The sequence below is a fragment of the Manacus candei genome, unplaced genomic scaffold, assembly GCF_025592945.1.
Source record: "Manacus candei isolate 608988 ecotype Guabito, Panama unplaced genomic scaffold, ASM2559294v1 h1tg000057l, whole genome shotgun sequence".
Taxonomy (NCBI): Eukaryota; Metazoa; Chordata; class Aves; order Passeriformes; family Pipridae; genus Manacus; species Manacus candei.
Genome location: NW_026138105.1, coordinates 1151283 through 1178550, shown reverse-complemented (window position 1 = coordinate 1178550; position 27268 = coordinate 1151283). Strand labels below are relative to the sequence as shown.

The 27268-nt window shown below is 51.3% G+C and overlaps 1 protein-coding gene across 4 annotated transcripts; it reads right to left on the bottom strand.

The window, feature by feature from the left end:
• Positions 1–1491: 1491 nt before the first annotated feature.
• GGT7 (gamma-glutamyltransferase 7) lies at positions 1492–25417 on the bottom strand. Of its 4 annotated transcripts, none has more exons than XM_051803263.1 (16): positions 25113–25417; positions 24465–24533; positions 22006–22232; positions 20983–21134; positions 19784–19898; positions 19204–19271; positions 18483–18556; positions 17828–18021; positions 15384–15471; positions 14171–14298; positions 10672–10760; positions 9744–9896; positions 9106–9223; positions 8447–8584; positions 7377–7476; positions 1492–5902 (listed from the first exon to the last, which is right to left on the bottom strand). In XM_051803263.1, the coding sequence occupies exons 1-16, from the start codon at positions 25291–25293 to the stop codon at positions 5739–5741; spliced, it is 2058 nt and encodes a 685-aa protein (XP_051659223.1). In that variant the 5' UTR covers positions 25294–25417; the 3' UTR covers positions 1492–5738. The 4 variants fall into 4 exon arrangements, with proteins under 4 accessions (XP_051659223.1, XP_051659225.1, XP_051659224.1 ...); XM_051803265.1 differs by lacking the exon at positions 25113–25417 and adding an exon at positions 24750–25089; XM_051803264.1 differs by lacking the exon at positions 24465–24533.
• Between the last annotated feature and the right edge of the window lie 1851 nt (positions 25418–27268).

Below are 27268 nucleotides of genomic sequence, written 5' to 3'. Positions count from 1 at the left end.
ATTCCTGGGCTTTGCCTCACCCTGCTCTTGGCTTCTGAGTCAGCTGGAAACACAAAGAAACTGAGAAAAGATTTCTTTGGTACCCAGGAATTACCTTCCTTCCCCATTTGTGTTCATGTTTTCCTCTATTTCATGAGACCCTTCTTAACCCAGCTGCACCAAACTTCCTCCTGCGGCCTGATCTTCCCTCAAAGGCATTCCTCACACTGGCACAGAGAGATCAGTGCTGCTTCCAAAAAAAACGCATGCTTTCCCCTGCTGTTGCTGCGCTTGTCATACAAGATTGTCCTTCAGGATCCTTGGTTTGCATGGTTTTGTCTGCATTATGTACATTAATCTCGGGCATGTCTTGTATACAACAGCAAACAAGAACAAGTAAAATGCTCTTTTCCAAAACTCAACTTCACTGGAAGTGCAGTACTGAGGTATCTCACCAACATGTGCTCGAGCCATCTAAGTGCTGTGACTTTCTGATCTGGGCTTGAGAGGTCCCACACGGATAACCTCTCCGTGCCTAATCACTCATGGGGTTTGCAGCGTGGGGCCTTGGACATCCCTTTCGCAATTTGTAGCCTGCTGCTTCCCATTGCTTTTCCTGATGCTTCTGCTTACTGTTGGGAAAGACCAGAACTGGCACAATCTCCACATAGATAAAATTAATCCCAATTCTCTCAAAATATCTTTGTCACAAGTGTAAGGGAACAAAGGGAAGGTGGAGCTGAAGGGACCCCAGGGTGACAGGACACAACCAAGGACCCTTCTGAGACATCTCTGCTGAAGACCAGCAGCTGGAGGAACCCAGGTGGCTTTGCCATCCTGCATGTTGCGGTGAAAGGCATGTGACAGGAGACCGAGAGCCAGCTGGCAGTGGGGAGAAGGGAATAACATGACATGGAGGGGAAAGAGAGCAGAAACATGGGACAGCTCCAGCACTGCCACCCTGATGTCCTGCTGCTCACCCACGCAGGAATGTCCTGCAGTGAGCTGGGCTTCAGGCTGATCTCCAGAGCTGAGCTTACTGCACAGCCTGGATCCACACTGGAGAACTTGGATATTCTTGGATCTTGCCCAGCCTCTATACACCGTAACCAACCCAGGAGGAGCTGTGGCTGCCCCATCCCTGGAAGTGTTCAAGGCCACGTTGGCCAGGGCTTGGAACAACCTGCTCTAGTGGAAGGTGTCCCTGCCCATGGCAGAGGATGCTGGAACTGAATGATCCTTAAGGTCTCTCCCAACCTAAACCATTCTGTGATTCTCTTACTTTTGGAGCTAAATCTGTCCTGTCATTCTGTTTATGGAACTCCTCCACGAGCAGACCCTCAGATTGTTTTGGATGCTGAAGTTTTGCTGCAAAACCAATGATACATAGTAATACCATGTCACCTGCAGAGGACAGCTACCTGCAGCAAAGACAGCTGTCTGAGCTGCTTCATTGTCCACAACAGAACAGAAATGCATTTGATACCATGGCAATCAAAATTGTGGTTTTATTTACACACATTTCATATGACAGTATTTTCAAAGGGCAGGTATTATACAGGAAAATTAGGTAGACTCATAACCAGCTTTAGATTTTTCCAAACTTAAATATTATACAATTACTTGAACAAAGTAATTTCTCCTCTAACACTCATACAATGCTCACTTGGAGAGAAGGAACGGGGATCTGTTGCATTGCAGTCACAGTCACTTTTGACCTAGGATTTTGTTGAACTGTGAGTGTGGTGAGAAAGAGATAGGCGGGCAATTGGTCATAGATGTGATAAGACAGGATGGGGGTGCACAGGAGTCATCCTCTCCTCCTCGACTCCGAGGATATGGAGCCCCAGCTGTGCCGGGAATGGTCCTGGTGGGTGAAGGTCCATGGCTGCTCAGGAACTGTTGTCACATGGGATGCTCCCTCAGGTAGCAGGTCAGCTCTGACAGGACAATCTGCACCTGAAAATACTGTGGCCACTGGAGAGCCCTTTGTGGACAGTATGTGTCAGTGCTCTGGTACTCCTACTCCATCTGCCCTCTGCACAGGTGGGCACTTTTAGATGTTTCCCTGCCTCTCTGAAACCAGCTCTGCCTGTCAGAGCTCTCCTTTCTCTGGCTAGGTGCAGATTTCCATCACTGAAGTTTAGAAGAAGTTTCCAAAACTGCTGAAAACACCTGGGTACTACAGGAGCTCTTCCCACTCCACCTGATTCTTTGCAAAACCTTACAAAACTCTCAGTGTTTTTGATGTTCATAAAAGAGATGCAGCTTTCCTCTCATGGTGTTTACTGAGGCCTGACTCCCCTTTCTCTCTAGCCAGTGTCCGGGGTCAGTCCTATTGGGTTGGGCAGCAGGCAGAAGGAGGCTCTCAGATGGTCCAGCCAGAAGGACCCAGTAGGCACCTGGAGGGTCCAAGCTCCTCCAGCAGCAGCTGAACAGCTGACACTAAATGGGCACTTTCAGACTTGCTGCCCCAGCTGAAGGACCCTCAGAGAGACACTGGCAGGGCTGCAGAATGTTGGTCATCATCCCTGGAGCCTAGGGACCAGAACCTGCTGCCCCACCTATAGCAGCAGCTCTCTGCCTTCATCTGCCTCTGACAGTCCCCAGTCCCCCAAGAGATGGAGCAGGACATGCTGCTGGCAGTCCTTGCTGAAGGGCAGGAATGCCCTGTGTGCCCAGGGCTGCTCTTCAGCAGGTCCCTGTGACCAGGGGCAGTGGGGGAGTCTGAGTGGCACCAACAGTGTGACTGACCACCCTGACAGTCCCAGCAGCACCTGCCCCATCCAGAGTGGTGGGAGCAAGGTGGGCTCCAGCTCCTCTCCGTGCCTGGGCAGCAAATGGGACAGTGATGGGAACAAAACAGCACAGTCAAGGGCCAGAGCAGGCTCGTCCCCCCTAGCTGCAGGACCGCAGCACTGGCTTCTGCCTCGTCCCCCCTTCAGGCTTTCACCCCCAGCCATCAGTGCTTGATGCACATGGGAGAGCAGCAGCACCTACAGCCAGCAAGGCAGTTTGTTACCTGTGCTTGTGAGGGGCGTGCAGCCCTTGTGAGAAACACTGATAAACTGCTCACACTCAGTGGCAGAGCCTGGCTCCAGTTTATCCCCACGCAAAACCAGTGTGCATCGATGAGGAGCACTTTGAGCCTGGGCAGAGACAAGTTGATCATGTTCCAGATGATATATTGGCATAGGCAATATTTGGCATATTTGGCAAAGGCATCTATTTTTTAAAATTTATTTTGTTTGTGTTTATTTTGTTCCTTTGTGTTTATTTTGTTCCTTTATTGTTTTTCTTAGCCCCTTTGTATTTTGTGTTCTGAGCTGCTCACTGACAATTTCAAGTCAAAGTCAAAGCACAAACTCTGCTTTAGAGCTGTTACATGCCTGCAAGGGCCTGGCTGAAATCAGCACAGGGACTCTGCACACACACGTCTCTGGAATACAGCCCTGTGTTTCCCAATGTCCATCTTACCTGCATTGAAGAAAACATCAGGTATTTCTTGGTACTTCACATTAAATTCATCAAGTCTTATCACAACAGATGGGCTCAAGTACCAGGGACACTGGGGCAATTAGCAGATTAAGGGTTTCCATATCAAATACATCTGTGCTATACTGATGCTGCTTTTAAACAGAGAAAATGGGAAATAATTCAGAATACCTTTACTTATCTTAGCCATGACCTGGTGACCTAAGTACTATCTTCCAATTGTTTTCAGTTTTCTCTTTTTTGCAACATAGGCCATGATCCAGCAGAGCACTTTGGAACATGCTTTATTTTAAGATTATGAATAATTGCTGCGAAATTGTACCTCGGGGCACGTGAATGCCCTTTTGAATCAAGACCAAAGTCTTTTTACTGCCAAACATATACACAGTTTCCAGCATCGGAAGTTAGTGAATTCAGTTAATAAGGAGGAATTTCATCTTTCAAAGTGTTTTGTGATATTTCATGCAAAGTATTGCTGTGACAACTGATCAGGTATTTTGCAGCTGAGCACAGTGAATCTCTGTGCCGGAGGGGCAGATCTGGTCTGGGACAGACCAGAAACACCCAGATCTCCCCCAGTGAGGTTCAACACATGGAATTGCCACCTTCCCTTCCCGTGGAGCCTGAAAAGGTCTGCTCCAAGACACGTGAAGCGTTATGAACACTCCAACTTTGGGCAGTGACCAACTCTAGTGCTGACGACAGAAAAATAAATAAATAGATTGGTGTCCCTGTGGTGAAGAAAGTCTCTTCTTGGTGGCACAGAACACAGTGTGCCAAAGACAACGTTCTGAAGTGCTGCACCCCCGTCCCAGCTGAGGGAATTTGGAACAGCAAACAGCACTGATGTTGCCATTGGCTGGCACTGCCATGCTCCTCTCAGGGGTGGCTGCTCTTCAGCAGAGCATGAAAACACCTCTGTCCTTGCTCAGCCCCACACGTGAGGCTTCACGTAGGATGTTCTGAGATCCACGGCTGGCGGATGGCAGGAATGATTAGTCTGATTTATCTGCCATGGGGCCCCAACTGCCCCAAAACGACCCACCTGCTCCCCATGTCCAATGGCCACAAGTGTCAGAGGGTGAGTTACAAACAGATGGGTGTCACAGAGGCCCTTGGGAGGAAGGTCGGGTGTGACTGGTGTGATCATCAAATCAAGGAGCAAGAGAACCATAAGCAGACATACATATATAATATGTACAGTGGCCATAGATGCATTTGCACCATGAAGGACATCAACAAATTTCAGACCGCAGAAAATTATCACTCAGGAATTTTTTAGTGCCAGGTGTCTCTAAGTTGCCAGTAAAAAGAACAGGAAATGTCCAAACATGGGCTGACTGAAGTGGTGCAGCTGTCAGCTGGGGTGTTCTTTCTTCACTTGATTTCAGACATGAAATGCAGAAGCATTCTTGTATTTTCACTACATGCTGCAGGCAGAAAATGATCTCAGTAGTGTTTGGGTTGGTTTGTACATTTTCTCTCACTCTCTTCAGCTGTTCCAATAGACTCACCAGTACAAAAACATGGAGCTAGAGTACTGCCATGAATTCAGTCAGCAGAAAATCCTAAGCTTCTCTGTAGGAATGACCTGATTTAGACTTTCGGAGTAGACTGAGATAAGGCAGTGGAAGGAAGGCCCTGAACATACCCAAATGCTCTCCATGTGGTTTGCAGTCTGTGGTGTGTGGTTTTTCACAAATCTGTGGAGTACTGCTAGAATATCTCCAAAAGGTGTCTAAGAAAATTAAGCCCATTACCACTAAGCTCAAATTTACCACGGAGGAGGCTGAACCTCTGTAAGAAAACCATTGGAGGGTGTACAAGTTGTTAGAGGAAGAATTTGTTAGAGCTGTTGAAAACCATTGCTCTGGGAAAGATAGGGAAGTGAAGATATCAGCATCATCATCAACTGTTTTTTCCTTTGCTAATGTTCTAGAACTTGGCTTTGGAAAGACTGAAATTATTAGCAAGATTCTCCCAAAAGAAAAGTGTGCTCCTGGCATTCCTGTAACAAGGACTGGGCTGCTTGCAATGCAAATAAATGAAAAATAAAAAAAACAAAACAAAAAAACCCAAAAAAAAACAAGAGCAGGGAGCTGCATGTTGGTGCTGCTGACTTCCCTGGTGCTGCCTGGGGTGGTGAGTGCAGAACGTCTGGGTGGGGCTCCCCCAGGGCTGGAGAAGAGGCCACTTCAGAACATGCACATCACTTGGGTTGGTGTGTGTCAGCATTGTTCAGACAACAGGTCACCTGGGAGGTGCTACAATATTGTGGCTCCAGCAGCATCTGCACTCCTGGGGTCCTTCAGGCCAATGATGAAACTGTTGGTTCTCCTGGCTCCGTGAACTAGGGAGACCACTGGGACTTTATCCACCTGGTGGCCCCTGGCTACAAGAAATTCTATATCTTCTTCAGGAAACTCACCTGTAGGGATTTTAAAAGGGGAGTTTTTAACTGCAATTAATTGCAACTGCAATTTTAACAGCGTTGCCTGTGTTGTGAAGCTCTGTCTAACCCTGCTGGGATCTGGTGTGGGGGGGAACCTGCCTGCAGCCCCTTCAGAAGGTTCCAGCTGGGCAAGCCAAGGGTCAAGGGGCCACTGCTTTGTGCCATGGGGTGTGACAAGATCTGCAAGACCATTTAAGGATGTGGAAGATTCTCCTCTTTGGGAAAAGGGGAAAATACATTGTTGGCAACAAATGTAGTTATTCTTAGAGAACAGGAGGCAATGCCCACTGCCCATTCTGAGTTACAAATAAGAATATTAACAATTTTTAGTCAAAATAAAATGCAAGGCAGCTGAAACCAAATGACAGTAAAACAAGTTGTCAACTGATAAACTGTGTGCTAATCCTTCCAATTTGCCCTGCACACATTTCTTAATCTTCCAGGCATCTACCTTAGGCTGCTGCTCTTCTGCTTCTATTTTGTTAATTTGATGGTTTGTAATTTCTGTATGAATAGAAGTGCCCAAGGTCATGGAGCTGGGGATCCAGCTGGACAAAACCGAGCAGGCACACAGAAACCCCACTGGTATTTAAGCTCTATACATTGCACATGTGTCTTAACATGTACCTTATTGATGTCAAAATGTCCAAACCCACAAATTAGGATGTTCTGAAGTTTTGAATTTGTTTTAATTACATCCTAGTTTTCAAGTCTGCAGGTCACACTAGACAGACCCCTTTTAGATTTTCCTCTAAAATGGGAAAGCCCAGAAACTTTGGCTATTTGGTGTGAAATGAGAACCAAATTTCACTTATGGTTTGCTCTGATTGGTACCAGGCTGTGTGAAAAACATCAGATAGACCAAGACTTGCAATATCAAGGACAAGAGCTGACAGTACAGTCTCAGAGTGCCAGCACTGATGCTGCACTTCCAGCACTGTCAAGCCACAAACCTTGCCATAAGCCTTGTCTTCTCCCCAGTTGCTGGAATTAAGGGACATGGGCTGGAAAGTGAAGGAATATAATTTATGGCAGTGGTAATAAAGTGTAGGAAGCTTTCAGAACCTGTCTGGTGTTTATTTGGGTGTCCTCAGTGGCATCAGATTGCCAAAAGGTTTTAAGGACAGGACAAGGCTGCTACCAGGAGGGAGTAGGGATGGAGGGAGGGCTGGGGAGAAGCACCTGAAAGAGCTCGGACTGGTGGTATTGGACAAGCCAGGGAGCATTTCCAGGATGGAGAAGGCATAGCTTAGCAAGGGCTCCAGGCTTTGAAGAAGCTGGATTCTGCTTTTTGTCTTCCCCAAAACCCTCTACAGCCATGGGAACCCTAGAACACAGTGAGCTGTGCTCTGGGCTGAGGCACTTCCATAGCAGTATGCCAAGAAAATCCTACCCTTTTCCTAAACACACTGGATTTGTAGGCTGCACCCCACCCACTGTCCATACTCACTGTCAACCTGCAAGGTGTTGGACTGAAGCTGTGGGTGAAGTCGACCAAGTGACAAACTTTCACTCAGATTCTTGTGAAATGTTAAAACATTTACCAAAACCTGCAAGGGAACAAAATACCCTCAATAACAAAAAAAAAAAAAAAAAAAAGTGGCAAGAATAGGAGAGGCCAGCTTCCTAAGCATCCCACAATTTGGTGGCTCCAACATCTGCAGATGCAGCAGGCAAAGAAGATTTTCAACCATTTAACAAACTGCATGCACACACTAAGAGGTCCTTGAAATAGGGCCTGTATGTTGTTGGTGGAAAAGTAGGAAATTTTCAGGATTGCATGGGCTTTTTGTCACATAGTTCCTGCCAAACTAGCAGAGTTGTGTGTCTGGAACATGACGTAATCTGTAAATAAGTGTTTCTAACAGCCAAAAGCTCAGCATGTGCCTTCTCCAAACAAAGCACCAGGAAGCGATGCTTGGCTTCTGAATTTTGCTCTGAATAATGCTTTCTAAAAGGTAAGGAAACTGGGAGCTGTTCTTGTGCCTTTCTTTTTAGCTAAAAAAAATGTTGTACACGCAATCAAGCTATTGGCAAGTACTTCACCTCATTACAAATCATAAATTAAGAGGAGCTGCCCAATTTATAGCAAGTGTTGAGCAGGGAGGAATTCAGTCAGGAATGCAGTAAAAGGAACTTTTCATAAGGAAAAGGGCTAAAGGGTGCCAGTTTCCTGCAACTCTCTGAATACAGAGTGTTCCTTTTTTGCTTAATGATCCTTAAGACGAGCTTTGAACAGATACAAATGACAAAAACCATTACAGGTTTTGCCAAAATGCTTCTCCTCTACAACTATGAGTGGTGCTACCAGGAAAGGTACAAGAGAAGTAAACTGGTGGCTCTTAGAGATTTGAGACACCATAAGTGTGGAAGTGGTGGCATCAAAGATTGATCTGGTAGTCCTGTGGCCACCAGTTTTGGCACAGCCTGGGACAATTAGGAAGGAAAAGGCTGCACTGTGGGAGGGGACCCTACTCAGCCTTGAGCTCAGCAGCTCCTCTAAGAGGACACAGCACTGACCTGGACGATGCTGCTCAAGGCTCTCTCCCCGTTGTTGGCCCCCAGACACAGGTACGTCCCACACATGCCCTCAGAAGGCCTCACAATGGTGGGCAGCAGGAAGGACAGGGGCCGTTTCCGAGGCTGAATGAGATTTTGCTGCAATTGAAGAAAAGACACCCCAAAAATGTCAACAAGCTGACTCTTACAGAGGGAACATGGAACCGGTCACCCACTCTGAAAGTACCAGCCCAGCAAAGTGGGGTGGTTTTACAATACACAAGGCAGCACTGAAAGCCACCAGTGCGGTCTATAATTGTTTCCTTCCAAGACCTGAAGCTTTTTTGCTGCTATATGTTACTTTTTAACCTGCGGAGCAACAATTCATGAATTCATTAAGTGCACACAGTTGCTTAAAGTACATCTGGACTGCAGGGAAAATAGGTAACTATCGCTTGATAAAATTGCCTTGTAATGATAACTAACTGATACACATGGAGCCTTCTGTTTCCTCTTTCAGTACTCATATAGTGAAAAACAGCAGCTTTCTACAGACTATTGTCTCTCAGTTATCAGTAAGGCATTAAATAGGCTCCCTGTTGTGAAGATGAGAATAAAACTGAAAAAAAAAAAAAAGATGCAGGTAGCCCAAATAAAGAATTTGTCATGTCATTCATTACCGGCCTGGAAATGGAGTGGTTCATTGTTTTGTTTTGCCAGGAGAAGTCCAACATCTGGCTGTTGAGGAGGATTCCAGAGGGTGTTATGATTCCACTGCCAAAGGGACGATTCAAAGAACTGAAAAGAAACACAAAGAAGTCTTGTAAAAATCATCCCAGGGATTTTTGTACACCTTGAGGCTTTTAGGGCTCCAACTTTTCATCCCATCTTGGCTTGATAGAGACTCTTTGGTGGTTCTTTAGGACTGGTTAGATGTGAGGAGTAACAGTTTCCATGTACTTAGGAGTAGGAACCATGTGGGCCATAGCAGCTCTGTCCCTCCCTGTGTTTAAGGATTCCCCTTGATGTGATGGATCTGCCTCCATGCCCACATCATCCTCAAATTTGGCCATCACTTCTTCCCCAGCAGATTCAGGCCCCTCCAGCCCTGTTTCAATGTGAGAAGGCTACAGGATTGCACGGGGCAGAGCAGCACCACCCCCACACATCTCCACCCCACTGCTCTGTTGCAGCACTAACTGGGACAGAACGGCCAAGCTGCTCCAGGGCTGGTCCCATCCTGTCCTGTTGAACCCGCTTTCTTCTCCCTGCTCCCGCCCCCTGAGCACACTGTGGAGGGAAGAAGTAAATCCTTTACCTCACAACTGTGACGATGAAGTCGTCGGGCCCCATGACAAGGACCTGGCTGGCAGCTGGGCCGCTCTCCACGGAGAAGTGAGGGATGTGGAGATCGGATGGGAAGGACTGGGAGTCATTAATCAGCTGGCGTAGGGAATTAGCTTCTGATTTACTTCAGCAAGGAGGGAGGGAGAGAAGGAAGCAAGCCATGAGCCTGGGAAGCTGGACATCTCCTGGTCTCTCTGCAGGGTACAGCTACACAGTGTGTACTGCAGTGTTCCCTGAGGGGCTGCACTGGGACAGGAGCTCCTTTGGTTCACCCCATAGAAGGAGACAAGATGGCTCAGTATGCACAGAGAGACAATGCCGTGGACCTTCAAAGGCTCTGTCTACCCATGTTTACCCTCATCAGAAGTAAATGCCCCCCCAAAGGACAAGGTGGCCCTCCCAGCTGAATGCTAGCACTCAGGAGGAGGGCAAGTCAGGACCAGCTCTGGCCACCAATCATGGCTAAACCTGGCTCTGAGGTGGGAGGCTAGGCTGAAACCTCAGGCCTGGTCTCTCCCACACATCTGGGTGTTCTGCAAGGCACCAACCACTACGGTGGGCAGGGAGAGGCAGAAATAGCTTTTCTGGCCATGCCTATGCCCATGGTCATGGCTGTTTGTCGGACCCACTGAGAGGGAATGTTTACAGGTGTGAGGAAGTGGAAGGAACCCTCAGGTTCAAGCTGGATGCAGCAAACCTCTGTGTGAGGACATCCTGTGACCCATCCCCAGAGCCCTGGGGTATCAGCTGTGATCTTTGTGGAAGAGTGATACGTGGGAGGGCACTCAAAGACTGACCTTTCCTCAGTAAAACAGAAAAAGCTCAGGGCACAGCAAACCCAGAAATGATATCAACCACACATCTTGCAACTGTCACTGTGCCAGTCACCTCAGACCTACCTCACCATCCCTTCTGCTGTGTGAGCGATGGACATGTCACCAGACGGGTCTCCCAGGTTGCTCGCTAGACTCAGAGCTATTTTTAACGTCTAAAGAAAGAAAAGAAAGAAAAGAGAAGAGAACAGAGAAGGAGGAGAGTAGAAGGTGAGGGCGGGGGGGGGGGAAAGGAAAGGAGAGGGAGGGGAAGAGACTGGAGAGGAGGGAACAGAAGGGAAGGCAAAATGTGCTGTGGGAGCTGAGTGTATCCAGAAGTGTTTGTACAGTCACAGAATCACAGATGGGTTTGGATGGAAGGGACCTTAAAGATCATCTTGTTCCAACTCCTGCCATGGACAGGGACACCTTCCACTAGACCAGGTTGCTCCAAGCCCTGTCCAACCTGGCCTTGGACACTTCCAGGGATGGGGCAGCCACAGCTTCTCTGGGCAACCTGTGCCAGGGTCTCACCACCCTCACAGGAAAGAATTCCTTACCAATATCCCATCTATCCCTGTCCTCTGTCAGTGGGAAGCCACAAATGGAACACACTTGGCAGGAGCTGACACCCAGCTCAGTGGTTCAGCTTCATTGCCAGCTGGCAGACAGGTCACCAGGATACCATTTACTTTCTATTTCCTTTCCCAAGTGGTCACCACAACAGCAGAGACCAGACTGAATCCCAGTGGGAGAGTGGGTCCTAGGCTCACTATTGCCTCTGGATGCCAGCTCTGCTGGCACAGCACCATTGCCGAGCAGAAATGAGCTGTTCTGCTCACTAGCTGCTACCCAGCTCCTAGCTGTAAGCCATCCAAAGTGTCTGAGCAGAAAGCATTAGTCCCAGCACACTTTGGGAAATGATGGTGTGAAAGGCAGAAGGGATCTGGTTTCTCAAACATGCAGAATCCTGCCTAAGCCAGTTGATTAAATACGGGAAGATACAATTTCAAAAGACACAGTTTATCCAGCCCTAGGATTACATCACAGCCATAGGAAAGCCACAAGGAGCAAGGCTCATCAAAGGAGCCAGCCTGTGCTGAGCAAAAACACACTTGACTTTCAGCTTGCAGGTCTTGCCACGGTCATTCAAGATTCAAGACAGTCCACTCCCCTGCAGGCAGATAGCAAGGTGTGACTGTGGTTCGGAATATGCCACAAAGCAACAGCTTCTCCTCAGTTATCTACTGGTGTAGAGTGTAGAACATGATTAACTTCTGGAGAATGTGGTGTTTCCATGCAGCAGTCTCCAGACCATCACATCATACAGGGATGTACAAGGGCTTGATGGCCAAGGAAGAGCTCCACTGAAACAAGCAGAGCATGTTCACCCCTCGGGCACAGATTAAGGACATCTTGGCCCTGGCTGTTCCAGGGCTGGATACTTGGTGCTGGCCTAGCACTGAGCCTCAGCCACATGTTCAGCTGTGTGACCCCGAGTAACCAGGGTTACACATCTCCTGAAGTGACTGCCTTTGATCCGGAGGTTGGTGTTCCAGGATAATCAACAGTTGAAACTCTTGGCCTGGTGTAAATGCAGAGCAAATAGACTCACCCAAAGCTTCCTGAAGAGAGCTCAAAATAGCCCAGGTGAGTAAAACTTCTGTGCCTCTGCAAAGGCCTGGCAGTGTGTAACACTCTTATAGTTTTCGTTTTACTTTTTCAGCCTCCGGTGAATTTTTTCCACACCAACCTGGCTGGGGTGGAGTAAGGTTCAGGCTTCATTGTTCGCTGGCTCAGACCTGAACGAGTGCCCTATCGAAACGCTAACGACTTCCTCTCTGCAAGGAGCAGGACTCTTCCGTTTCCCTCTACCCGAGGCCGGCGGGGGCGGGGGGGGGGGGAAGGAAGAACTCAGGTTTGGTGGATTTTTTTTCCTCCTCCTTTCTTTTTCCCTCGGGGGGAGGGTCTTGGTTTCTCCGCGGCTCTCGGGGCGCGGGGTGGGGACGGGGTCGGAGCTCATCTGCTCGGACGGGCGGCTGGTTTTCTTCTGTCCTCGAGGAAGACCCCGTTTCGCACCCGAGTCCCCGCACTCTGCTCTGCTCTACTGCCTGGATTTGCCTCGAATTCATCGAAAAGCCAGTGTGGGGGAGCCTGTGGGGGAAGAGCCGCCCTTCCCTTCCTCTTTTTTTTTTTTTTCCCGTGACGGCGGCAGCCAGCACCTTTTGACGAGGAAGGGAACCCACAGCCGGAGCCAGCCTTTGCCAGCGTGAGTCCACGGCGGGAAGAGGCCGCTTCCCTCCTCCCGCTGCCCGAGCCCGGGGCCCGCTCGGCCGGGCCGCCTCCGTGTGGGACCCGCGGCCAGGGCCGGGCAGCGCCCCCTGCCGGCCACGGAGCGACACCGCCCCACCGTCCCACAGCGCCCCCTGCCGGCCACGGAGCGACACCGCCCCACCGCCCAACAGCGCCCCCTGCCGGCCACGGAGCGACACCGCCCCACCGTCCCACAGCGCCCCCTGCCGGCCACGGAGCGACACCGCCCCACCGTCCCACAGCGCCCCCTGCCGGCCACGGAGCGACACCGCCCCACCGTCCCACAGCGCCCCCTGCCGGGAGGGCGGTGACTGCGCCGAGGGGCAGAACGGACTCCGTGGCTTTGGTGGAAGTTGGGTTACGGGATTGTGGCTTGGTTTTTTGTTGTGTTACCTATATATTTTTTTTTCTTTAATAAATAGCTGTTATTTTTCTTTTCCACACCTTTCGACTGAAGCCCCTTAATTTCAAAGTTATAATTACTCAGAGGGAGGAGCTTGGTTGTTTTTCCCATATCCTGCCCTCCTAACGAAACATTTCTGTATCGTTAAACTGAGACAAACACCTCCAGCTGTTACCTTTTTGCTGAGAAATAATAAATTCCAAGCACCTGCTGTCCTGCCTGCTACAAGGATGTGGTTAAATCCTTGACTGAAATTCCCAACTCATAAAGCCCGGCTGTGGATCTGTGAAGCATCTCAGAGCATAACTCTGCTTACAGAGCAAGTGCCAAAGCAATTGCTTGACCTCCTGGGAAGCTACAATGTTTTGGTAGGGCTGACAGTCCTAAATACTTGAAAAATTCTGGACCACAGAGATCATAAGGTGGGCAAAAATGTAAATATTTTCTTAAATGAAGTATTGGGTCAGTTCTCCTTGTCATCACCACGTATAGGCTTTTGCTTGCAGCACTCCTTTCAGTGCCTTTAGGTGCTCTGGAATGGCCAGGGCCATTGGAGCTAAGAGGTGAAGGAACTAGATGGGACCACCCTCAGGTGCTGTGGGGTCATTCTGAAGAGATGACTGCATATGGGCAAAAGTCGCAGTTTGTTCTGAGAAAGCTCTGCCTGAGCAAGAAAGAGCTCAGCTGAGCAGGAGACTCCAGCCACTGCACCTCCCTGAGACAGCAGCACCACTCAGTTTTACACCTTAGCAGTCTATCTGCTCGCTCTCCTTTGGGAATTGCCTATGAACATTTCTGTACAATCAAGGAATAAATAAATTTTTCTCTAGCAGCACAAGCAATTCAGCCAATTATTGAACCTCTTCTTACCTCTGCTATCCAGTGCAAGTTATTTCCCCTGGATCCTTTACTTGTGATGTTAAAGCCCTCGAGGATGTTCAGTGCTGTGATCAGTGCAGGACCTGCATGTGGAGGTGGGGGGCTGAAAACAAGGTGACCTGTGGAGGGAAGAAGAGAGGAATGAAGCTGCTTTTGTCAGATACTGTCCAGTTAGAATACTCACTGAGCTAGTGTCCTTGAGGACAGGGAAATCCTTCCAGATTCAAGGGGAAATAACAGAAAGCAACATGATTTGAGAAGGATTTTTCAGAACATTCCTGTTGTATCTTGCTCTTTCTTTATGAAGGATTAAAGAAGCCCAAATAGGAATGCTTTTTTAACATCTGAGATTCAGCTCCTATTGGTTGGCTTTTGGTTTCTGGACTGAGTATGGAAAAATAGAGATAGGATCATGAAATGGTTTGGGTTGGAAAGGAAGAGACCTTAAAGTTCATTCAACACCAACCCCCTGCCATGGGTAGGGACTCCTTCCACTAGACCAGGTTGCTCCAAGCCCAGTTCCAACCTGGCCTTGGGACACTTCTAGAGATGGGGCAGCCAGAGCTTCTCTGGGAAACCTGTGCCAGGGCCTCACCAACTTCATAGGGAAGAATTGCTTCCTAACTACAGAATTGCTTCTATACCTCTTCTCTTTTAGTTTGAAACCACCCCCATTCTCCTGTCACTATCTGCCCATGTTAAAAGTCACGTTCCCTGTTTTTATAAGCCCCCTTTAAGTACTGAAAGGCTGCGTATAAAACAGGTTTGCAACATTACAGCTATAAGGAGAGTAAATACAGGGATTGCTAGAAAAGAAAGACATTTTAGAAACTTCTTGCATAAAGTCAGCTTTTCTCCCTTGTAGCTCAAGTTTGGGAACTGTCTTCAGATGTAGCTGCTGGCCTATGATCCAGCTTCTTATGCAGACATTGCATCAAGATGGACCATGTTGCACCTTCACACTTCAACACTATCAAAATACCATTTGTCACTATCATGGGAAAAAACATTTCAAAGTGCTGAAAACCTCCTGAACCCATGATGCATCACTGTCAGCAGGCAAGAGCAGGAAGCTGCGTAGAAGGACTTTCTGCAGACACCTGAGCACAGCTTTAACTTCAGCTCTTGTTAAATACTGTTGGCACCTCTTGCCAGGTGAAGCAAACATTTACCTGGAGTTGCATGACAATGGGTCAGAGTTTACCTCGATAGACTGTGTGGATGGGATCCTCCACTGTGACACTGTAATTGCTGAAGTCTTCCTCCACCAAGACTCCACCGTAGTTGTTGACCTGCATGAGAGTAAAGCAGCACACACTGAGCAGGCTGGGTCAAGGCTCTCTATGCTCCTTGTGCTGGACCAGAGGGACTCACACCTCGCTGTCAAACAAACACCATTGAGATTCCCAAGCCAAGTGCCACATTCCTTGGGATAACCTGCAAATCTGTGCTTTCATGGCCCTGTTGGCCTGGCTCACCATTCACCAGTGTGGGAAGGCTCTGCAGCTCACCCACCGCAGGGGTGCTCTGAAGACGTTCTGCCTGCCCAGGAAGATGGGGACTGGCACTGCCCTGTAGTCTTCTCTGCCCTGGGTGGCAAGCACTAGTGTGTTAAGGTTTAGAGTTATACATAGATCCAGGAGAGAAGGAACCTGGGTGTAGCAGGTGGCCATCACTAGAAATCTCAATTAAAAATCACAATTCCCACTCTATTTGAAATTATTTCAGGTGACCGTGGGTCTGCTGTAGTCTTGGTCCTCCTGTAAGACTCTCCTAGAGGTACAATTTACTAGGGTTGTTAATTTTCATGAACATGGTAAAGATGGGCGACTCCCTCCACTGCAGGTCTTCTGTTGTTGAGTCATGATGGAGATGAGGTAGGACCATCAGAGGATGGTCAGACACTGGAAACAGGATCCCCAGGGCAGTGGTCACAGCCCCAACCCAGCCAGAGCTTATGGAACATTTGGACAACATTCTCAGGCACATGGTGGAATTGCTGGGGTGCCTTGTGCAGAGCCAAGAGTTGGACTCGATGATCCTTGTAAGGTCACTTCCAACTCAGGATATTCTGTGATTCCATGACTCTATGAGTTGCACTCTGCTGATCTTAACCTGCCCTGAAGGAGGTGACACTGTCAGTGTACAGGTGCTAATGGGCCAACTCTTTTCTTCCACCTAGGAGAAGCCACACGGCCTGGTTAGATGTTCTGCTGGGGTGAGTTGCTGCTGTAAGTCCTTTGGATTCTCATTCAAAAAAAGGTAGGAACAAACCACCTGTGTGTGCTCTGATCTCTAACCCAGCCAGCTTACTCGGCAGCAAAACTCCTTCTCTGGCAGAACTGGATGAATCACTGGACAAGGAAAGCTAATGCAGGGCATGTTGTGGAGCCAGCATGTCAAACCAACCCAAAGTGGCTAAAGATGTCTCTCCTACTTGAGATCCCCATTTCCTTCTCAGGGAAAAGGCCGGTTGAATCCAAGGGCTGTGCTGAGCCACCAGTGCCTGTGCCAAGAGCTGCTTCCTTGGAGCCTGGCCAGCGGAGACCAGGGCAGGAGGAGCAGGATGGCGCAGAAACGGGAGAAGCCCCAGTCAGCCACACGCTGCAGACACCATCTCAAATTCCCCAGAGAGCACTTTTTTGCACCTGTGCCTGGAAGCAAAGGGACATTTTGGAGCAGTGCTTGATTTCACCACATGGATGTCTTCCCTGTGGGAAGCCAGCACTTTGCTCTGCAGCCAAAGCTGGAATTGTGTACTGAATGCCAGAGCTTGCCAGGGTCTTTGGTGTAGCAACCCTGGGCCTTGCTCCTCCATAGAGAATTTGTGTTTCCCTGCAGCAGCCCCAGGTCAGGGAAATGTGGTGACAAAGCAAGGTTTAGCTGAAGAGATGCTTACAAGTTTGGGACTTTTCCTGTTCCTCATCCTTCACCTGCGCTGTGGCCCAGGTGAACTGTATATTTCCAAACACAGAGCTCACAAATCTCTAAGGCTTGAGCAGAGTGAACCCATTCCAGATTACTCACCAGATACTGAAGATGCATCACTTGAACCATAGTGGTTGGAAAAAACAGTGCTGCCAACCACTCTGACTGCAGCCGCACAAGTATAAAAGTTGTGGGTTTTTTTTTTAACAGAATAAGTGCTTTGTTTGTCATTGATATTTTTTCCAGAGCACATCTAACAACAAGAGTTAAACTAGGGCAACCCCACGTGGGACCAAGCCTGTCTAATCCTCTGTTCACATGGCTCAGTTTTATTTTTAAACCATCTTCCTAGAGTCTTTATCTTATAGTCCCATTAATGACAACAACAACAACTTGTTTCTCATCAGTGGGGCACCTCTAATTCTGGGTGAAAAGGGGTTGCCACTTAAACTAACACAGCCTAGAGAGGCCTCATAATTTTTTTTCCTTCAATAAAACAGTCTCTCCTGGTTATAGAGGAATTGGAGGTTTCACTTCTGAGGGCTGTGGGAATGGCCTGTGTGTCACTTACAGCACTGCAGGGACGGGGACAGAAAGGAAAAAGGAGGTTCCATGCATCTGTCCTCATCACTGTGCTGACACTTGGCTTTTCTCCTTGGGCAGGTGACATAGCAAGTGGCAGCCCCACCCCGGTAGGAGACAGGGACAGTCCTGGCTCACCTCAGAGATCATCTCCTGGGTCAAGTTTCCGCTGTAGAAGGCTGACACCCCTTCTGCCCCCACCAGCTCCAGGACGGCCGCGAGATCCAGGCGCCGGACAAACGTGCCGGGCAGGAGGGGCTGCCCATCCGGCAGGAACAGCTCCCGGAATCGGTCAGAGTAGTTCAGGTCCTTCAGTTCACTCAGGGCTTTGGCTGAAGGTGAGAAGGGGAAAGACATCCAGAAACAGTAGGGATCAGGAAGGTGCAGGGGACCTGGAGTCACTGTGCACCCACTGGGGATGTTGGGGGCTTGCTGCTGCCTCTGGCCCTATTGCAAAACTAGAGGGAGGCTGGATCATGGATCCATTGGAGCTGCAAAGGAAACACAAAGAAGCCTCAGTGCCCTTCCCTGCTGGACCCTGGGTGCTGCCCAGTGTGGGCTGCTCTGACCTGGCTCTGACCAGCCATAGCAAAAGGCTCCAGTTTTGCTGCCACCATGCTCTGACCATGGTTTATGTATTGCTCAGCTCCCAACATCATCCATCTCCAGGTCCAAAGAGCCTTGATTTCCCATGAATAACCACCTATATCCCCAGCTGCCTCACACCCCAGCGCAGTGGCCAGTGGCCGCCCTGTGCTGAGCAGTCACCCTTGGCTTTCCATCAGGTACTCACCCAAATCATGTGTGACATTAAAGCCGTTCTGGGCAACACCAGCTGCGAGGTCCAGCAGCTCGGACCACGGGAGTCTGCCAAAGGACAAGGAGAAACATGCCTTAGGGGTGCAGTGGGGCAGGGTGGTGGGGAGCAAGTGTAGGGCTCAGCTCTATGGTCAGGGGCTCTTAAAAGACCAGGCTATGGGGACAGCAGTGGCCAAAAGGAGCACTGAGCTTTCAGTGGTTGTTTCTTCTTAACAGGATCATCTCAGTGCTCCAGGATGTGCACCAGAGAGGAATGGCAGTACATGGATGGGGAAAGGGGTATCTCAGGAGCAAAATCTGAAGCCAGGCTCTGGCCCTGAGCAAGTCATCTAGATCCCTCCCTCTCTATCCCAACAGGGCGCTAAGGGCAGCCATAGTTCCTAGGATCCAGCTAAGGAGAGAATAAAAATACACAGACAAGCATGGAAATGTGCTGTGCCTGTGTCCAAGAGAACGTTTATTATCTGTCCTGTTAGCCAGCATTTCACTTTACAGAAAACCTGACCAAGTGAATTCTTTCTTTTGTACATTAAGTATCAAAAAATGAACATCTTTTTCAACACAAGCCTCCAAGTACCTCTCAGCTAATGGTTTTGACTGGTGGCTGAGAACATTATCTGATGGCAAGGCCTTGTGTGCTCCCAGCTCTCCAGTGGGGACCCCAGGGCACAGCCTGTGCCAGCCTTGTGTCTTACCTGCCATGTAACTGATGTGCCTGGTGCATCCCTTGTATCATGCCTGGCACCCCCACGAGCAGACCTGGCTGTAAAACAGGAAGGACAAAAAGGAAGAATAGTCTCCTTTCCATGAGGATATAGCACATGGTCCCCAAATGCAAGTCAAGGAGATGCAAGTCATGCTCGCTTTGGAACTATCTGCATAGTTACAAGAGAGGAAGAGGTCTGTAACAACACAATTAGGGAATAAAAGGTTTTGGAAGGAAAGAGTCAAATTCAATCTTGTTCTCAACCCAGTTTGGTCAGGAGAAATAACTCAGCAGGATGACCTGGGATTATGCTCCTTCTTGGAGCTCTTGTTCTCCTGGTTCTCCCCTGCCAGAGGGACATACCTCTTTACTCCCCAAGCCCTGCAGGCATTTTGGGGCTGAAAAGGCAATATTTTCCTTGGATTCCCCATGTCTGTAAGGCCCAGGAACTCTGATGGTAAGAGGCCTCCTGTTGCTTTGCTGGGCATCTGCCCCCAGCCTGAGGGTTGCAGGGAGGAGAGCTGGAGACAGCAGCCCTGAAGGGGTGGCTGTGGGACACTGGTCCTCACCTTGGTGTCCTGCTGCAGGTCCCCTTCCAAAGGGATGCCCAGGGGAGCCACCTCACGGAAGTCAATCACCCAGCTCCTGTTCTTCCGGATGTCATGGACCAGCATCACCCCACCCCTGCAGCGAGAGGGGGGTCAGGGCACGGCACCGGCTGTTCCTGCAACAGCTGCTGCCGTAGAGCCAAAATGAAGAGTGCGAGTGCCACTGGGGCCAGCGTGACAGGTCACTGTGGCAGGTCACCAGCCCCAGCTGGTGTGGGGAATGCTGCTGTCCTTCCCCAGAGCACACACCAGGACAGCCAAAGCAGAGCCAGTGTGGGATGCAGGCAGCCCTGTGCTGAGCTTGGTGAGGTTGGATCAGTCCCTGCCAGCCTGGCCAGGGAGCTACTGGCTCTGTTCCAATGCCAGGTGGGGACAATCTGGGATTTTCTTTCTAATATGAGCAGTTTTGCAACAAAAGAGTGTTTGTTTACACCAGCAATGGGTGGTGCAGCTGAAGCAGGTATTAGATGGCTGTGGTTTATGCAACGCTGCTGAGCCCTCCTGCAGAGCCAGGAGCATAAGGCTCACGTGGATGCCACCCTGGGGATGAGGGTTGGAAGAAGGCCATCCCTCACTGCCATGCCTCCCTGGCAGCTGCCTAGAGCTGGTATTGGACCCCGATCTCAGGAGCACAGCTTATGGAAGGGAGAACTCAGGCTCTGAAAGCACTGGGATTGAGCGTTGCCAGCTCCTGGCACACTCACAGTGGGGCTTGTTAGCCCTCTTGGGCCTGGGGCTTCCTGGTAGCCACTATGGCAGACAGAGCTTCTCCCTCCCTGGGAGTCTCTGTCCTTCACTGTCACCAAGGTGCACAGGAAGGGTCTCTGTCCCTGTGCAGACAAGGACACATCCACCACCTGATGTCAGAGACCTAGTACTACACACTGGATCTCATGCTGCCATGAAGGCACTTCTCAGCTGAGAGGGACTTTTCACAAGATAGTTGCCCAGAGAAGCTGTGGCTGCCCCATCCTTGGAAGTGTTCAAGGCCAGGTTGAACAGGGCTTGGAGCAACATGGGATAGTGAAAGGTGTCCCTGCCCACGGCAGAGGGATGGAATGAGAAGAGCTTTAAGGTCCCTTCCCATTCTGGGATTCTATGAAACCACTTCCTTGAGGACAACTGGAGGTGACAGTCCAGGGTGAGTGACCAACACTTACCCTCCAAGCCCTGAGGTGTGGGGGTTGACGATGCCTGCGCAGAGGGCTGAGGCGATGGCTGCGTCCACCGAGGAGCCCTGCCTGCCCAGCACCTCCGTGCCCAGTGCTGTGCAGGGAGCTGCGTCCGTCACCACGGCGCCGCGGTGGAAGAGCTGCCGGAAGAGCAGAGCGGTTGTGCCCAGGGAGCAGTGCCAGTGCAGCCCAGATCTTCACCCAACAATGTGGGACCTGAAGGCCAGTGCCAAAGTCATGGCTGATCTGCATTTTAAGGTGCCTCCAAATGCTGGTGGGAGTCATATGTCCCTTGGCACTCCACTGCTCCAGGGCAGCTGCGTGTAGCCATGCCATCAGCTCAAACAACTTACAACAGCAGACATGCTAAGCTGGGGAAGCCACAACTCCGTCTCCCACAACCCCAGAGCAAGGTCAGACTAATCCTCAAGAGCAATGGGTGACCAATGAGTGCTGTCACTGCGTTGCAGGAGGTGGTCACTGGGAATGGGAATATAGCTACAAAGAATGCAACGTCCCCCTCAGTACCATGATTTGCTCTCATCCTTCCCTGGTACCAGCACCAGTGCTAATGCAGTCACAGGATGTTTTAAAAGCTTGATTTTAACCCAGTGGTACAAAGGTGATTTATGCCCATAATCCATAAAACTCTCTCCAAGTGGACAAGATGCCTATTGTCTAAATAAGGACTGTTTTTGGAAAGCACTCACACCAGGCTCAAACCTCAGCTGGAGTCATGGCAGTGGGGCTGTCTGTTCCCCCCCAGCAGCACCCCCAAACAGCCTCCCACACCCTGGCCACTGGGCAGGCACTGAGCCCAGCTTGGCTCTCCAAGCACAACCTCCAGGTGCAGTAAAAAGTTTTTGAGACAATTTGGGGTACAGGGCCTTGCTGACACTGGCTGTGGCTCACCAGCACTCACCCTGCCAAACTGTGGACAGGAGGAAAGTTAGGGAGCTTCTCCTATTTTCGGAGCCAAAGCCCAACTGTAAAGCCAGCGTTTTGTCTTACCTGAGGGTCCCCAAAATAGATCTGCATGATGAGGGCCACTGTGACGCCCGTGGCGAAGGTCAGGCAGGCAGTGATGATGACAGTCAGCCCATCCTGCTGGCAGCTGCAGTCTCCAGAGAAAGGGTCCTTGCTGGTCTCCTGGAGAGGGGACACGTCCTGGCTTCCCATCTCCGAGGAGGATGAGGGCAGGCGCTGGAGACGTGCAGACTTCAGGAAGGAGTCTGGGTCTTTGTGGGCAGCAGGGAGAAAACAAGTGTGAGTTATTGAGCAACTCAGGACTCTTACTGCGGTGTTTACCCAGCACTAATGTTACATGGAGCCCCTTCCAGCATGGCTATCACCTTCCCCATTGATCACAGCTCTCAAGAGCCTTTCTGGCTCAGATGCTGCTTTCAGTCATTCTACTGATCCCTTAGTTTAGCTCTAGTTATTCCAAACTGACTTCCCTAGAGATTAAGAGGGACAAAAACCGCCTGAATTTTGCTCCGTTTCAGTCCATTCATCAGTCTTCGGTGATGGGCCCAGTTACTGCTCCGCTTGAAGGGGTCCTTAGCGCTGACTTGAAAAGAGGTCTCTGAAATGCAGCAGGACTGAAGAAAAGGAAATTTAGATATAAAAAAAAAAATCCAGCAGCTTTATGCGGAGCTGTGTTTCAGCTAAAGCACCTGAGCAAAACAGAGGCAAAGCAAAACATGGCCTGGGCACAGAAAATACCTCTAGGGAAGCATGGAAAGGTGAGGGCAGAGAGGAGCAAACCTGCAAACTGGAGGCCTCAGGACATTCACCCGCTCCGACGTCAAGAAGGACTCTGCTTCCTCTGGAGGATGAGGCCCACTGGGAAATGAAGCCACTCACCCCAATGCCTGGCTCCAAGATGGCAAAGCAGTGGGGCAGGGGCTTGCTGGGCAGCAAACACAGCTCATCAGGATGAAAAAGTCTCTTTTTTGCTCTGAAAGGTGCCTTGAATTTCTGCGAGTGTCAGCTGCCACCTTCACAGCCAGGAGGACACCTGAGCATGCCCTGCCTGTCCCCCATCACTGCTGGGCACACGGAGCTGCTGGGGCAGCTGTGAGGACGTGCCCATCCCTGCCAGGCACTGAAAGGACCAAGCGGCTCAGGGCACCATCCAGGGCTCCTGGATGAATCTTTTCATGGGCTGCAGTGCCCTGCACACCTGTGGTGGGAAAAAGAGGAGCACCAAGTGGAAAAGACAAGATGAGAAGCTTGTCCCTCCACACAGGAGATGTTTCCTGGATTTGGAAAGGGAGAAGGGAGTGAGCCCGAAAGCCCGCATTCCCCATCACCCCGCCTGCCTCTGTCTGCTCTGGCAGGTGGTGTCACCATGGGGACAGCCAGCCCAGTCCTCGCTGTGACATTAACAAGACTTCCTGGGTGCAGCTCTTCTGGGGCCAGGAACGGAGGTAGTTTTAGTTTCAGTGATGCTGCAAGCAGGAGTAAACTCCCCACAGCCAGGGAATCCCCTCAGGGTGAATTTAATCTCATTCATGCTGTGGTGGTTTAGGAGTGCAAGGAGGAAATGCTCAGCTTTCCCAGACTGTGCCTCTGAGCACTCACTGAGCCCCTCACCAGCTTCTCTGGTCTAAGTGAGTTGGGCCTGCAGCGTGTGGGCAGAGTGGGAGGACTGGCTGGTGGCCTTGGGTGGGGGCCACGACAGGCCTAGGCAGGGGAAGCCATTGGGGAGGGATGTCACATACAGCCCATGGCACCTCCAAGCGAGGCCCCAGCCCCACCAGTGGGGCAACAGCAAGGAGTGAGCTGGGCTCCTCTGCTCAGTCCCTCTAGGACACCGGCCCTCTGCTCTGCTCCTGTAGGTCTGGTGACAGGCCAGCCCAGCACGAGGGGACATGAACACCAGGGAGCAACCATAGGAGAGGGCAGGCCACAGCCGTGCCACCACACAGAAGCACCTTCGTTCTCCACTACAGACATCTCATGCGGCCCTAGTCACTTAGTCTCCCTGACCACCAGTGCTGTATGGGGAGAGCAGGGCCATGGTTTGGGGACAGGAGCAGCTGGAAGGGCTCGGTCGGGAGCAGTGGGGGCCAGGAGCAGCCTGCACAGCCAATGTGCAGGTGCCCATCCCACCACCAATGTTCACCCTTTGAAAGACAAGCCACCAAACCCTATTTGGCTTTCATAGGGGCTGTGAAGGAGATGTGGCTTCACAGGGGAACCAACGCTTTCGAGAACCAGGGGCACCTCAGCTCTGGAGCTGCTGCAGAGGGGACAGTAGAGAGCGGAGCCGCCCACGGGCTCTGAGCCATGGAGAAGGACAGCTAGCTCCTGCAACACAGTGTTGGACAAGTGTGTTTCCACATCAGGAGAGTAGGAGCCCCTCCAGCCACCCCATCTGTGGGCACCAGCACAGCCAAAACCATATCGAATTCTGGGTGTGACACGAGAGGCCTAGTGCTCCCAGAAGAGCTGTTCCCGCACACCTGTATGCAGTGGCTTTATCCCGACAGCACCAGAGGGCACAGGGCAAAAACGGGCAGTGGGAGCTTCACCTGTGGGCACAGTGGGACAGGGCAGAGGGCAGGGGGTGAGAACATGGGCCTGGGGAGTTGGATGTGTACAGCTGAACTGCAAAGCAACCCCGGAGGACGAAGGGCAATTCTGATGGGAGAAACTCGACATGGGGGAGAACTGTTTCTCTCAACTACAGAGGAGGAAGCAATCAGTTAAAAAGAGGCAGAGGGTCTTCTCATGGATTAAAGGATCACCTGACTTTATTCCAGCCGACCACCAGTGGAGAGATACCCAAGGAGCATCCCAGGTGGAGGGATGATGAAAGAGCATCCCAGATGGAGGGATGCCCAAGGAGCATCCCAGGAAGCCATACTCGAGAGGTCCAGACTGGAAGGCCAAGCTGGCTGTGAGAGAGCTCACTCCAGGCTGCCCTGGGATGCTCGGTGGCGAGCCCCTGAATCTCTGGCTGCCTTCCGCGCCCGCTGCTCCCTGCCCGCCCCCGCAGGGTGACCGCGGGACCAGGGCACAGGGAGCCCGGGGAGCCCCTCCCGGGGAGCGGGGTCGGGGAGGTTGGGGGGGCCCGGGGGCCGCGGGCGGGCGCTGCCGCCGCCCCTCACCCGTGTCCTGCTCGCCCAGGAACGCGTCCTCCTCCTTGCGGGCGCGGAGGCTGCTCTCGGCCGCGCCGCCCGGCTCCTCCTCGGGCAGCCGCGGGAAGCTGGTGATGCTCATGTAATCCACGGGCGAGCCGGCGGCCAAGGCCCGCTGCCGGCCCGGCACCGCCTCCGCCGGCACCGCCATCGCCGGGCCGGGGCGCACCGGGCCCACCGCGCCGGTCCAACGGAGCCGCACCGCGCCGGGCCGGGCGGGGCCGCCGGAAGGGGCCGGGCCCGAGGGCGGCTCTTCCCGCGGGGTGGCAGGGGCGGCAGCGCCGGGCACGGCCCGGGGCCCGGCCGGGGCTGAGCTCCCCTTAGCCCCTGACCCACAGCGGGGGCAGCAGCCCCAGTCCCCCCAGGCCAGGGGCGTTCGCGGTCCGGGCCAAGCCGCTAGGGGAGCTGGGTCCAAGATTTCTTAGTCCTGCCTCCAGAAGGCTGGAACAGCTTCCCGAGAGACTGTGTGTCGCCGCTGATTGAAAGCAGCCTGTAGCAGGGGGGCTCTCATGTGACATGTCACCTATGACCACGGGGCAAGGGGGGTCCAACCCCAGGGGGACCATCAGCAAGAGACGCGGTGACATTGCCACTGAGCGATGTCTCTGCTCTCCCATAACCTTCCGACGTGGGTTGCTCGTGAAGGCCCTCTGGGGCTGAGAGCTGAGGACCGAGTTCCCCTCTGCGGAACAGCAGGTTTGTTTGGTGTTTGCAGGTGAAGCTGGCCAGGCCCACCTGGCACTGGTGTCTCTCCCTGCTCCTGGCTCCAGCAGCACCTGCACAGGTATCAGGAGGGGCTGAGGCTGCCGGCAGCACAGCTGGTCTGCATGGGGCCAGAACTGGGGCCATACCTGGGGCAGACCTGAGCTGAAATATTTCATTTCCCCCCCTACAGTTCTTTTGGAAGTTGACCTAAAAAACCCAGTAAAATAACTGGAAGATGGAAGAGGTTGTTTTTTTTCATGGCTCCAAGCTTGTGAAAATCCGTTATCCCCGTAACAACACCGGCCTCTCTCAGCTTGGCACACTCTTGGCTGTTTGGCTGCCAGGTCTGAAAAATCTTTCTACTGCCCTAATCTCTCCTGGACATCTGTTGTTTTGGGAGACAGAGCATGTGGAGTGCTGGGCTGTTTGGCTCTGGGGAAGTCACCTGAGAGGTATGTGTCCTACTTTCTCATCCTCTAATGAGCCAGCTAATACTCTCCACTCTTCCCTGCATGAGCAGCTCCATTAGCTCAGTGCTTCTCAACACAGGGAGATGTAAACCTTCCTTTGTTGTGGCAGTAGTAAGGTTTTGGTTGTGCCCTCAGTGGCCTGAGGGCATAATGGCCACTGCCAGTTAGTAACTAAATGAACAGGAATAAGAATTTGGCTTCTGCAAGCCAGTCTCAGCCTGCTCCACTTCCAGGCATCTCTCCAGTGTCCCCATCCTCAGCAGTTGGAGGGGGGTCCCTTCCCCACCACTGCAGCTCCTCTAAGGCTAGGAGTGTGTCCATACTGAATCCTCCTCCACCCACTGCCTGGCAGAGAATTAACAGATCAACCCAACAAACAAATCCAAACCAATTGGTTGTGGCAGGAGTACCCACCTCAGCCCCTCCGGCTGGTGAGCCGGCCATGTCCCGGCTGGCCGGCGTGACCAGCCCCGCCACACCCGCTTGGTGGCTGTGGTGGGGCAGGAGGTCAGACCCCGCTCAGTGAGGGGTAACGTGACTGTATCTGACCACAAATCACATTCAATGGGGCTACAGACCGAGCCCCAACGGGGATCAGTGGAGCTGCTCCTCCTCGGAGCTGAGGGTCAGCAGACAGGGGCTCCCCCGAGGAAACTCCTCAAGGCTGAGAGCCCTCATTGCGTGAGGGATTGTGCATTCTGGGTTACCCTTCTGAAATCGTGAGAGTTCTTACAGTTGGGTAGTTCCAATTCGATATAATGAATGTGTATTCAAATGTTGGCCAAGCTTTAATTGGCTTATTTGGTTTATCTGGTTTAACTGGTTTATAAAATAAATTCATTTGAATATATTATTTGTCTCAATTTTATAAGCCTCTGCAATATATGTGGAGAGCAGAACGCCAGCAGCAGTGAGCCCAGCCTTTGCAAGCTTAGAAATCAAGCTGTGGAA

What these genes read in the sequence shown, in the direction of transcription:
- GGT7 (XM_051803263.1), bottom strand. Translation starts at nt 25,293, where the DNA reads ATGGCGGTGCCGGCGGAGGCGGTGCCGGGCCGGCAGCGGGCCTTGGCC. An exon ending in CATCCACACAGTCTATCGAG is followed by an intron (nt 14,299 to 15,383) that starts GTAAACTCTGAC and finishes TTCCCTCCACAG; the next exon opens with GTCACCTTGTTTTCAGCCCC. An exon ending in ACCACTCCATTTCCAGGCCG is followed by an intron (nt 8,585 to 9,105) that starts GTAATGAATGAC and finishes CTTCAATTGCAG; the next exon opens with CAAAATCTCATTCAGCCTCG.